General features: G+C 37.2%; 1 protein-coding gene across 4 annotated transcripts in view; it reads right to left on the reverse strand.

The window, feature by feature from the left end:
* Positions 1 to 12,060, reverse strand: part of LOC124253351 (hippocampus abundant transcript 1 protein-like) — a 55,146-nt gene extending 43,086 nt beyond the window's left edge. For 2 of the 4 annotated variants that reach the window (XM_046687134.1, XM_046687207.1), the window contains exon 1: positions 11,906 to 12,060. In XM_046687134.1, coding sequence (XP_046543090.1) covers positions 11,906 to 11,980 — 75 coding nt within the window. In that variant the 5' untranslated portion in view covers positions 11,981 to 12,060. The remainder of the gene's footprint in view (positions 1 to 11,905) is intronic. The other 2 variants (XM_046687361.1, XM_046687287.1) reach the window with 2 other exon arrangements.
* Between the last annotated feature and the right edge of the window lie 1,052 nt (positions 12,061 to 13,112).

Raw genomic sequence — 13,112 nt, forward strand, 5'->3', positions numbered from 1 at the left:
TGAGAATGATTAACACAAAGAAATATTAAACTTTTCATGACTCCTAAATATTGAAAATGACTCCCAAAAATAAATATTGTGAGTCACCATGACTGCCATTTTTAAAAGTCTGTGTAAGACCCTGTTGTTCCAATACAATAACAAAGATGAGACAGGCTGCAGGTGAATACGAGCAGCATTAGCAATGACAAGAGTGAGAACAATTGTCCATTATTAGATAACAAAGATGAGACAGGCTGTAGGTAAATACAACAAGCAGCATTAGCAATGACAAGAGTGAGAACAATTGTCCGTTATTAGATAACAAAGGTTCAGAAAAGCTGCCATTTTTCTTCCTTAATCACTTTCTCATCACTAAATTAAATGTCCATGCTGGTGCCCAGACCATAAATACAAATAAATTACGACATAATAGCTACTAATACACAATGAAGCATACTGCACTTTGTATCGCTGAGCTTATGTAACCATGGTAACAGAACCATGCTGCATCAATACATCATTTCGGCCGTCAGTACAAGGGCACAATGGCAAGGCAGCAGGGTACATCTGGATGTAAGATTCAAAGCCGAGGTTAATAGTGTGAACACTACAAAATCCAGATTCATTGAGTAGTTTGGAAACTATCATTATTGCAACAGCCCAGATCAAAAAGTTCAATGGTAGGGTATCAATTGGCTGAGAGAAAATTACTAAATGTTGGTAGATTTTCAAATACTGGTATATCAATATTACGTAACATATACAAGTACATGGTATAGGTTGATAACCAGCTGATCACTACTGTCTCTCTCATATCAATTTAATACAACTATAAATCTCACTAAAATAGGGTATAGCTGTCATATAAGGCTGATCTGTACTGTAGTATATCCCTCTTGCTGGACGGCTTATATCGAAACGTCACATCATAATATAATAAAGAAGCTGTCATCCATAAAATATCATACCTTTCTATATTATTCATCAATAAAAAATACCAATCAAACAGTTAAAATAGGGTGGTTCTCCTGGTAGTTAACCTGACCAAATACTGACCACATCACTTTGAAATATTTATCCATAAAAGGACAATTTTTTAAATTCATTTTACACACAAAATTTAGACAACAAAATTTAGACAAAAGCAGATGCTTAATGCTCAACAGTATAACTAACAATATCGGGGCAAATTATTAGAAAACTGAGTTCATCTCCCTGACAATTTCCAAGGATACAAGCAAATAATTTCCAACAAACACTGAATTGAGTGAATAAATACAACACCTATCAACACCTCATGATTGGCATAATCAGGGGTTCAAAAATCCCATCGCCCGACGCCCGGGACAAGTCAGTTTTCATTTCAGGCAATCAAATTATGGTATCTTACTTGTCCGTGGGCTACTAGATAATTTCCACTTATGGTTTTAAACCGCAAATAAACTTGGATTTAATTTCATATCTGCTCAAAATGTAGCTATTACATTTCGTAATGATAATAAAGTAGAGTTATCTTTCTTTGCTATTTATCACTTTTCAATAAATAGTCCAGTAAACATTAACATCAAATACCATGTTGATTTCTTCTTTCATAATTACATCATCATAATTATGTCATAAAATCAGGGCAAGTGGAAAATTATTCAGGACAAGTTACTTTCTTTAAGTCACTTGCCCTGTGGCAAGTGGCTTTTTAAAAACAATTTGAACCCCTGGCATATAAATGTGTGAGCGGGCCAGAGACTGCATGTGTGATTCATTGTACATCATTGTGATGTTGACTGGCTGCTTGTCTGTCAACACACGATGCACTAACGAGGATGTGTGTATCCTGCAACAGACTGTGTATCAGTGCTGTTCATGTTTCACTAGTTTCAGATCACTCCTCAGACTGGTAGGATGTAAACTTGTCAGTATAGCAGCAGTCTGTATGAAATATTGGGTGGTGGCAAGTCAGGGTGGGTGAGGTGAAATTGGGTTTAATATCAGTACTTAAGAATATTTCGCTCATATGACGACATGCATGCGTGTGTATGTGTATGTGCGGCTGCTTGTAGTAGCCCAGAATTAAGCTGGTTTTATAGCGCTAGCTCACTGAGATAGCATGCCACAGTTAAGCATGAATACCCCACTCAGACACATTATACTGACTCCGAGCCGACCAGTCCTTGTTGTACCCATTAATGCTGAGCGCAAGGCATGGACAAACAAGTACCACATTTTAACATATTTTCATATAACGTGGCCGGGAATCGAACCGGTGACCTTCTGCTCTCTGGGTGGATGCTCTAACCACTACACCACAGAGGCGGTAGTGGCAAGTCAGAGTGACCCAGACATGTCAGACTGGGTGTTACCACTTTCACTTCCTACTTCACCGGCACATGAACATTCTAACAGAGAAAGTAGTCATCAAGTTCATTGATAAATAATTTGATGTTACATATCACTTAATACCAAAAAACAATCACAGAATCAAATAATTGAATTACACTGATTGGGCATCACTATGATCACGGGTATGTAAGTGAAAATGGTTTTACACTGCTTTAAGCAATATTCAGCAATTCCAAGAGGGCACACCAACAAAAGAGCTTCTTTCTTTGTACTTTTGAGGGGAACTGAACCCTGGTTTCTTGCATTATGAGTGAACACTTTAGGCCAACCCACTTGTGAGCATGGGTGAGTGAGTATGGTTTTAGCAATATTCCAGCAATATTATGGCAGGAACCCTAGATTGATTGATTGAGTATGGTTTTACATTGCTTTTAACAATATTCCAGCAATATCACAGCAGGGGACACCAGAAATGCGCTTCACACATTGTACCCATGTAGGGAATCAAAACCAGGTCTTCAGCGTGACGATCAAACACTTTAAGCACAAAGCTACCCCATCCCTTCTTCTGAAGTTTCATTTAGAAGTTTCAAGCTCACACAATCATGATAACATTTTCGAACATGATGAAATTAATTGTTAACCTGAATTTAGAATAAACAAATTATCAACCAACATGAATGTCATTCATAGTACTTTCACATAACTATAGTTACACAGCCACGCTGTGCCAGATTAATTATAGCAATATGGTTCTTCAATCATCATCATGATAGCCAAATGTCAATGTATACGTTCCCACTACTACTTAGTACTTACTGCTAAGGCCAGACCAGTCTTATTTCTTGTTTTACAGATTTTTGTCCTAAAAAAACTAAAAGCAGGAGGGGAAAAAAATAAAATCAACAGTCAAAGTAATAATACTAATATTCCTTCTAAATATTAAAAGTATTTTACTTCTAGCAATTTATGCAGTGTACATGGGGGCCAAAAAACAATCCAAAAACATTCTTGCAAGTTTACAGTTTGGGCCAATGAAAACATAAGGATTTTATTTTTTCAGCTGAGAAAATTTATTTTTATTTTTTTCTTATTCTTGAAAAAATATGACAGGCAGATCCGTAAAACAAGAAATATAACTTGTCTGGCCTAATGATGGTATTTTTATGTTAGAAAACTCAGCTTACAAATGCAAGCATTATAATGATTACATGTATCCTCGTGGAGATAGTTAATCATCAACGCTGTAGTCGTGGTCCTGTATCTACAGTCACTATCTGTCCTGTTCCGATATGGTATAATATCTATAACTTACCATGTCAGATGAATTAAGGACAGATAATGACAATGATTATGCGTAGTATATTTCTATATAATTGCCATACCACCTGCTGTGTTGTGGTAACATATATGGACCACAATTAATCAGATTTGAGGATATATGGCAAGTACCCTGTTTCGATCAGCCATATTGAAGATTAATTGTGGAGTTATAATGAGATGTTAGTTGTCATTAATGTTGCCGATTTGTCAGCACTGGGTTCATGTGAATGTCACACCTACTGCATGTCGTCATTCAGAATTGTACAGCCCCTGTCATGGTGAAATAAGAAGAGAAAAAGTGAGTTAGTGAATGAGTATGGTTTTGCGTTGGGGGACACCTGAAATGGGCTTCACACATTGTACCTATGTGGGGAATCGAAACCAGGTGCTAATGCAAATGCTAAAACAAATGCTTTAACCACTGGGCTACTCCACCGCCCCAAAAGAGTAAAAATATACCTTAATTTGATAAAGATTCTTATTTTTAAATAGGTCTTGAAGTTTAAATTATTTTCAATTACTTTTGGCAGAAACATGTTCAAAACTGCGCACCATACATGGCTGATCTTACATGTTAACCTTGTATAAGTACTATAAGTACCATCCAATCAGGTCTTTGAAAACACGTTGTCACTAGGGTGCAGCAAAAGTTTACAGACAAGGAAATTGAGGTCACACCTTTCATCAAGGACTCTTTTCCTATCGGTATAGAACACGATATAAATAGCTGAAATCTATTGTTAAACACATAATGTTGTAGTATGGACACTGATTTACTATTTTATTTTTTTCATCTCTCAATATCAGCAATGTCACCATAACCATTGTGAACTTTCAAGAAACAGGATACAGAATGATATAAAGTTACATACCCAGTAGAAGAAGAATATTTTACCAAATTCCGAACTTCAACAGAGTTGCTCACTCAAAGGTCGATCCCGATGGGTGATTAGAATTCTAGAGCAAATCCATACTTCATTGAACTAAAGACATTACACTTGTCATGAGCATAACACAGGACCTTAGTTTGGACTTACATCTAGTTTCCCAAAACTTCAGTTGTTTAATTATCTTAATCAAGTAACAAAAGGGATCCTAGAGATTTTCAGACCTAAAACAGCAGTATCTAGACCAGCCTAGTCTGCTGAAGCAAATATATCCAAGAAAGCCCACGCAAGTCTAGAAAATGTGGCAAGTCTAGATTCCACAGCTTCAGGATGAAGAAAGTCCCTGGGCTCCTTTTTATTCTATTTACAATCTTAATTTAAAAACTTTTTTTTTCTGTAAAATATGTTCATTTCAGAGACTAGCTGTTAGTCTAAGACCAGTCCACCACAACAGGCTTGCTTGGCCTGTATTGGATATATTTGGTTCAGTAAAATATGTTCATTTCAGAGACTAGCTGTTAGTCTAAGACCAGTCCACCACAACAGGCTTGCTTGGCCTGTATTGGATATATTTGTTTCAGTGCCAGTCGGACAAGCTAGGGATTTTGCCACAGAACAGTCCGAGTACTGAGTAAGGTAAATCCCATACTGTGACACAGACCTGTAACAGCCATGACAGTCATAGTGCTAAAACACCAAGCGGAATAGGCTGTGGGTTTGTTTACTCTCACCAGGCTTGGTCCAGTTTTGTAGGCCTGTTAAAGCATGACCATATGTCCCTACAATTCTCATAATGTATTATCATGTCTGGACATCAAATGATATGGAATTTATTACAACTATGCAACATTGACGTGTTGAAACACTTCCATATTATTACATCCCTTGCATCTAGCATCGAGGCTATCAGAACAGCAGTTCAACACTTCTCATATTTATCGGGGTGGTGGGGTAGCCTAGAGGTTGAAGCATTTGCTTGTCACACCGAAGACAAAGGTTTGATTCCCCACATGGGTGTAGTGTGTGAAGCCTGTATTATTGCTTAAATATTGCTTAAAGGGGCGTGAAACTCAACTTAAACAAACCCTTACTATCTCACTTTGTCTGACATTACTGTTTTGAATATTATTGTGAATCTAAAAGTTATTTACTGTTATGTAGAACATGGTAGAATATGAAACTTACTATTTATATAAAATATATACTAGGAAAGAACAAGTGAATCTATATTTTAAAAATACAGTAAAATACAGTTAATGCATGAGAAAATCTGATACATTACAAAAATATTTGGATTGCCATCCTGAGTCAAATATACCATTTAAACCGTGTTTGTCTGTAAGAATTTTTACACCTTATCATTATCAATGTTGGTGCGAATACAGCTGATAATATAACCATTTGCCTTGCGAAAATAGTTTTGACATTCCTGTTTAATAACAGTTCAGAAAGAAAGTACTTTGCAACATCATTTTCACAATGTTTCATTTTTGTTGTGGCAACATCAGAAAATAACGCCTACATTTGCAGCATTGCACATTTATTCTTGACATGGCTAACAAAGTAACATTTATAGTCAAATTCTCATTGATTTTCATTTAAATACTGTTGACTTAGGGTCGTGATTTCCTGATCAGTCTGTCAGTATAGCAAACATGGGGGTTGGAAGCAGGACAGGTAATAATATTGCTCAAAGTGGTGTAAAACCATATTCATTATCATCTCTCCCCTTCATTAACAGTCAAGTGGACGCCAAGTAGAATGAGCCGCCCTACTCAATATTCTGTTAATTCAGATGCTTCCACCGCAGAATACACCATCACACTCTCCATATGCAGCAAGTCATGAGACAAGGCTGATAGCCTGATCATGCTGATGGACAAGACGATCCTAACACACTTCCAAACCATGCCCTTTACAGTCCTATACCCATGGCTCCAATATACAGAGCCAGTAAACATCAAATATTCATCATGCACAACTGCAAAAACAAATAAACATCCCCAGGATACACAGCGATATTAGTAATGGATGGACAGAACCAGTGAAAACACTGGGCCATGGACATAGTCCACAAGGAGTCATGTCAGCAGCTATTCCGGACTTCAGGGCCCATTTCACAAAGCTCTTGTAGCGCTACGACTATCGTAAGTCAATATTACAGTATAGGAAGTATGAATGCTACAAGAAAAGTTACCAGAGCTTTGTGAAACGGGCGCCAGAGTGTTTGTCCATCACTTGCCACTGTCGGACGTCCCAAAGGGTATTGACTGTCATGAATGATCTGAGATCATACAATTTCCATACTGTCCATACACCAACAGAAGACATTACCAGAGGAAATCAGAGACATTATTTGACATGTCAGGAATTGTGAACAAAATTTCACAGTTGGCAAAGCTACTCGGTCTCTCTCAGAACAAATCGAAGAAGTAACGCAAGTAAAATGATGTGAGTGAAGCACATTGATGCTGCTTTACCTTACAGGGACTGAGTGAGCAGTAGATCAGCTGAATCAGCAGTCTGTGATCAAGTAATGAGTGGTAGATAGCATGAGTGCTGATGATCCATCTCATCAGCATACAATGACACACCAGGTCAAACAAATGTTCATCAAAACTGATCATTATTAACATGATTAATAATCTTGAAACAACCAGAAGAAGGTGCAACCCAGAAACAGTAACACTACATTTAATTGAACCGTAATCCCAGAACAAATTGACAGTAGATCCAACAGAAGGTGTAAGGTGAAATGTTAAAGTATGGGGCCTTGAAACCATGGTAACAGTGCATATAAAATTAAGTTGGTTGTGTAAAGATACACTAAACAACAAAGTCGGCACCAGACAAATCAGTGTTTGATATTACGAGGAGCAGGTCATGTGGACATATCAACCAAGTCCCCAAAATACCACAATCGATTAATAAGTCACCTTGTGTGACTAGTCATTGCTGGAGACCAACCCTAACCCAATAATGAAAGTATGCAAATACAAGGCCAAGGAGTGCTTGCTATAAATGTAAGTGTTTAGAACTGGAGATACCAGTTTCACAAACTATCGGGAAAATCTTCCAGGAAGCCAAGACAACCTTCAGGATGTAGAAAGACATTTTTAGGCTGCTACATTTGATAACTGGTCGGTTGTGATTGGCAGATATGAACAAAACATCACAAGTTGAGCTATTTGAGGAATGACACACAATCAGCATGATCTGCTAGCTCATAAATAGAAACTGTCTACCCGGGAGAATTCATTCCACTTCTGCATATGTCATCCGCCACTGACTGAATACCCTTAACTAAATGAGATAATACTACTCATAAGGGAGTTCAACAATACCAGATTCTCTCACATTATTCCATTTACCTTATCGTAGTAGATTACTTTAGTAATATGAATGAATCAGATGTTCTTTAACCTCCTTTCCTGATATACACCCCCTAATCATTATCAACAAATAATAGCTGCAACATTTTCATAACATTTGTGAACACACCAAGGAAATAAAATGTTTATACCATACCATCATCATGATCATTCCATCATCAGCTGACCATGTTAACAAATGTCAACCATGTTAACATTCGTATACCATGCCAGGCCTGATGAAAGGATCCCTCATTAAAAATCCATAAACATTTCAGTAACTAGATTTTGTTCAAAGTCATGTCTGACATTGTTCAATCAAAATCATCAATTAGAAGGAATTCTATAACAAGGTAACAACCTCCAGTACAGTTAGGATGTTTAGCAATGTCCACAACATGTCTGAATATATTGACAGACCAAAAATGAGACAGAGGCCCAGATAAGCTGCGTATCCGGGTAAAATAAGCATAGAAAATTTCCAATTACGCATTGAAATATAATTGTTGCATACCAATTACGCATTTAAAATGTTAGATACGCAAAAAGTTTAAAACAAATGCATACAGAATATATTTATAAAAATCGCTTGCGTAATGAAAAAGACATCGATTGCTATCAAGTTGTACTGATAGTATAGGACACGTGTTGTACTGTCAGTATAGGATGAGTGATTTTTTATGAAATCATTTCCATTATATTTAAGTTGGTTTTGATTAAGTATGACATCAGGCCTGCTTAGTAGGTGAGGTGAAATTGGGTTTAACGTCGTGCTTGAGAATATTTCGCTCATATGACGACCTGCATGCGTGTGTATGTGTATGTGTGGCTACTTGTACTAGCCCAGACTTAAGCTGGTTTTATAGTGCTACTGCTAGCTCACTGAGATACCATGCCGTAGTGAAGCATGAATACCTCACTCAGACCAGTCCTTGTTGTACCCATTAATGCCGAGTGCCAGGCAGGGACCAACAAGTACCATAGTTTAACATCTTTTGGTATGATGCGGTCGGGGATCGAACCCACGACCTTCCGCTCTCTGGGCGGACGCTCTAACCACTACACCACGGAGGCGGTCACCTGCTTAGTAAACTTACTCAATGACATAATACTTAGGCGAGTACAAAAATACAGTGGGTACAGTACCCACATGAGCTAAATCTTATCTGGAGCTCTGTGAGATATATCAGGTCATATGCATAACATACTGTAACTAGTCACTTCTTTCTCTGGGGCCGATATGAGTCTATTAGTGTTATTAATTCTGTTGCATGTTCAACATGGCCAGTGGTCAGTTATATAAGTATATGTCTTGTCACATTATAATGATCACTTTCTATTGAAAACAGTTAACTCAACTAGCCCTAACTTGTCCTTCAGTATCAGTTTCAGAAGATTTTATTCAGGACTGACTGACTGAGTTTGGTTTTACGCCGCTTTTAGCAATATTCCAGCAACATCACGGCGGAGGACACCAGAAATGGGCTTCACACATTGTACCCATGTGGGGATTCGAACCCGGGTCTTCGGCGTGACGACCCAACGCTTTGACCACTAGGCTACCCCACCCGCCCCTTTAATCAGGACAGCAGCATAGTTATTTCTCAAAACCTTTTTCAAAACAGGTTTGGGTCTGACTATGTACAATTATGAATTTGACAAGTTATAGTGCAAACAATAAGTTGGAATCCATGGTAAAAATAAAACTCATACATCTAGTGCGACAACACAGTAAATGGATATAAAGAGTTTCTTCTGCTGACTGAAAATTTAATGAATACCTTCGAGAAAATCCACCCAAAGCTATGGTTTTTAGCTCTTTTTGCAGAAAATAATTTCTACAGTAACACTTGATCATGACGACAAGGCAATGCCAGAACTTGAGTCACACTCACAGTAACTATAGGGAATTCATTTATTTAGCATGCATAAACTTAACTCGTGTAAAGCCTCAGTTAATTAAGTTTGCAAACATGGCATTCGGTTCACTTGGACAAAAACAAATGTGGAACGTTCTTGTGTGAACAATAGTTAGGATGCAGTTGTATGTGTTGACAGATTTTTGGACATATTCTCAGTGTTCAACAAACTGGTAGTGAAGATCAAAACGACCAACGAAATCATAACATAATCATTAAACATTTGAAAGATCATGAATGACATGACAGATCTGGCCCTGTTTGATTTGTCAACACACTCAATTCTTAGTCTTACTAGCTATTTCAGCTATATACCTGGCTTATGCATTGTGGGGAAGCTGGTTATTCCACTTATTACATGACGATAAAACATGTTAATGACTGGTGAAGTAATTTATTACTGATTAAAGTGATTACTTCCCACATACCTAAGGATCATGGTGTTGACATCATAAAAATTTGATAAACAAGATTTAAACATCACTTCACTGTGGAAATGGAAATGGGCATAAAGGTTAACCTAATCATGTTACATTTATATCAAACATAATCTAAATAAAGTGAAACTTTGTTACCCTACGTCTTAAACATAAAGTATCCTTGTGTATTCGGTTTTCGGTCATGTAAGGATTGCCGACCAACGTAACATAAAGTGCATGAATAAATCGACAATAAACAAACCTACCTCGTTTGTTTGTTATTTATTTATGATATTCAAATATCTGACGGATTAACCTCGTGTTTCACCCGCACAGCAGGCCTCATAGTTCGCTACGCACAGATCGTGAATACGGAAGTGACGTCATCTGTTTTCGTTCACTTCATTGGTTCTCCGTAAAACAGAAATCTAAGTGCAGTATTCGTGCTATGCTGATATTTTTATAATATAAAGTTGATAAACATCCAGTCCAAAAAGAATATTTGTAATAGTTCCAATAATAATTATTAGAAACTATGGTCGTAATAATTTCATGTGAAAGTTAATCATGATAAGACTTTGCTAGTTACATCACATGTCCAGACATGTTTTTCCTCCTCGGTTAAGCTGACAAAGGGCACGAAACTCATCAGAAGATCTCACTACCGCATGCGGAGGTGCACAGCTTGAGGTGGACCCAAAACACATCATGCAGGATGAGTACACTGGGCCCATGACACAGAAATATTCATTGGAGTTTGAAAATTAAATGAGTATTTTGGAAAATCGTAATAAGAGATGACCCTATCCAGTTTCCATATATTTTTTTCACGGCAGCACGCCGCGTGATATGTCATGTGATAATGATACATCATACCATAAACAAGCAGACTGACGCTATACTGAAAAGGTGGAGCTGACGATATTTTAGATATAGCATTTTGATTACATGAAAATTTATGCATTTGTAAACTTGGTTCTAAAACGTAACATTTACATGTGTTTGCAATCATGTACCTTCCTAAATTTCACACAAATCATTTTGTTAGTCAGTGCTGAAGCAGTCGACCTCCTGCCAAAAATAACCTGTCTGGTGACGTAATATCTCGCTAATAACCGCGAGAAATAAACACGCAAACAGGCGACCGAAAACAGATGTTGAACGAAAACAGATGACTCGAGGATACTTAATAAGTTAAAAGTGAATATACTACGTGTATTTGTGTTCAAATGACTCATCGTGGTCATGGGATTGAGATATCTTAGAACGTATTCCTATTAAACTATTTAAACAAAAGAAAGTACAGACATACCATAATCTAGGGCGTGGTGAATGGTTTCAGAATAACCTGAGGACCACGAATCATTGGATTCTTACCATTTCGAAAATGAAAACATGCTCGGCTAAATACACAAAGATATTCATGAAATGATGCAATTTCGAAATGAATTTGATCGAATCTGTAACACAAACTCGTGACAAATTTATTTGTGTGTTTCACAACTAATCGTACTTGTCGATTACAGTACATCGACAGTAACACACCGTATGGACGACAACATCGGTCTTCGAATCGCAAAATGACAACCCGGTTTCTGATTCGGAAACCAGGCTGGCGACACACCAATCATATGACAACAGATTCAAAACAAAAACGATAATCATACCGAAGAGCCTTCTTTGTAGCTTCTCTTCGACCACAGTATATTTCCAACAACTCTTTTTCTTTTCTTTCCCAACATTACGACGGCATTTTTCACTACAATATTATCAAGTCATTATCTCTGTGATTCGTGCCATATAATTTGGCCTTGACCTTCGCCTATCGCCACTTCATCGCCGCACTGAATAAGATTATTTTGCTAAAGTAAATAAAACTGCAAGGTAGATACAAAATTGATACAGAAATATACATATATCGTTTCAGAATTGAAAGATTATATTTCTACAGTACAAAAAGTATGAGATGAGAAGTACAGAAAATAGTGTCGGTTATACACTTCTGTGTTGAGTGGTTTATCGAGGCTAGCCAGTGCGAGCCTTTCACTGAATTTATTTGGGGACCGTGTCAACATGTAGAAACACTTTATCAATTATCGATATCGATTGGTCATTAATTGAGCCAAGTAATGGTTAATTGTTGACTAAAATACGACACTTATTTCCTAGAAACGTTCTTTAGCCGGAAATATTAATTATTTATTGTTTGTATATTTTAGCCAATTGCTGTTTCGACACTCACCCAAGTCCGGTTAAAGGCGAATGTGTTTGGTTGCGTGGCACATACAATAAGAAGATTAAGAAGAGAGCAATAAAAGCGTATGGTCTAGATACGTGGCTTAAATGATAATCCTGGTACATGCACGCAAGGAGATCTATACTTTCCATGAAACCGAGTCTAAATGTTATCAAACATCCCACATATTCATAAACAATATTCATTAGCGCCTTGAGCAAGCACTCCCACTATATAAGTATCATATAACAATAATAATAATTTTATTTTGTTCAGTAGAGAGAAGAAATGAACAAACTCATTTGGTTTTGCATAGAGAACACATTTGTTCACTGGATATGCTGGGAAAGTATGTTGTGGTTCCTTAAATTAGGTTTGCTCCCCTGAAACTGACAGAAAACATTTTTTTATATCTCCAACACAAAACCCAGTGTTCGACTTCAATGCGGATGGACAGAGGTAACTGTTTGATAGAACTGCATTTTAAAACCAACACCCGTCACAATGTGAATCTACATTTCTCATGCTTCAGGTTTCACAAAATATATATTTACGTAACAATACATACATTATGTTTGGGATTGACCACTTTCTAACTGACATAGTGTATCCATAGTTTTCGGCGGCCGTGGTTGCTA

This window comes from Haliotis rubra, unplaced genomic scaffold, assembly GCF_003918875.1.
Source record: "Haliotis rubra isolate DU_JTF1 unplaced genomic scaffold, ASM391887v1 Scf10, whole genome shotgun sequence".
Taxonomy (NCBI): Eukaryota; Metazoa; Mollusca; class Gastropoda; order Lepetellida; family Haliotidae; genus Haliotis; species Haliotis rubra.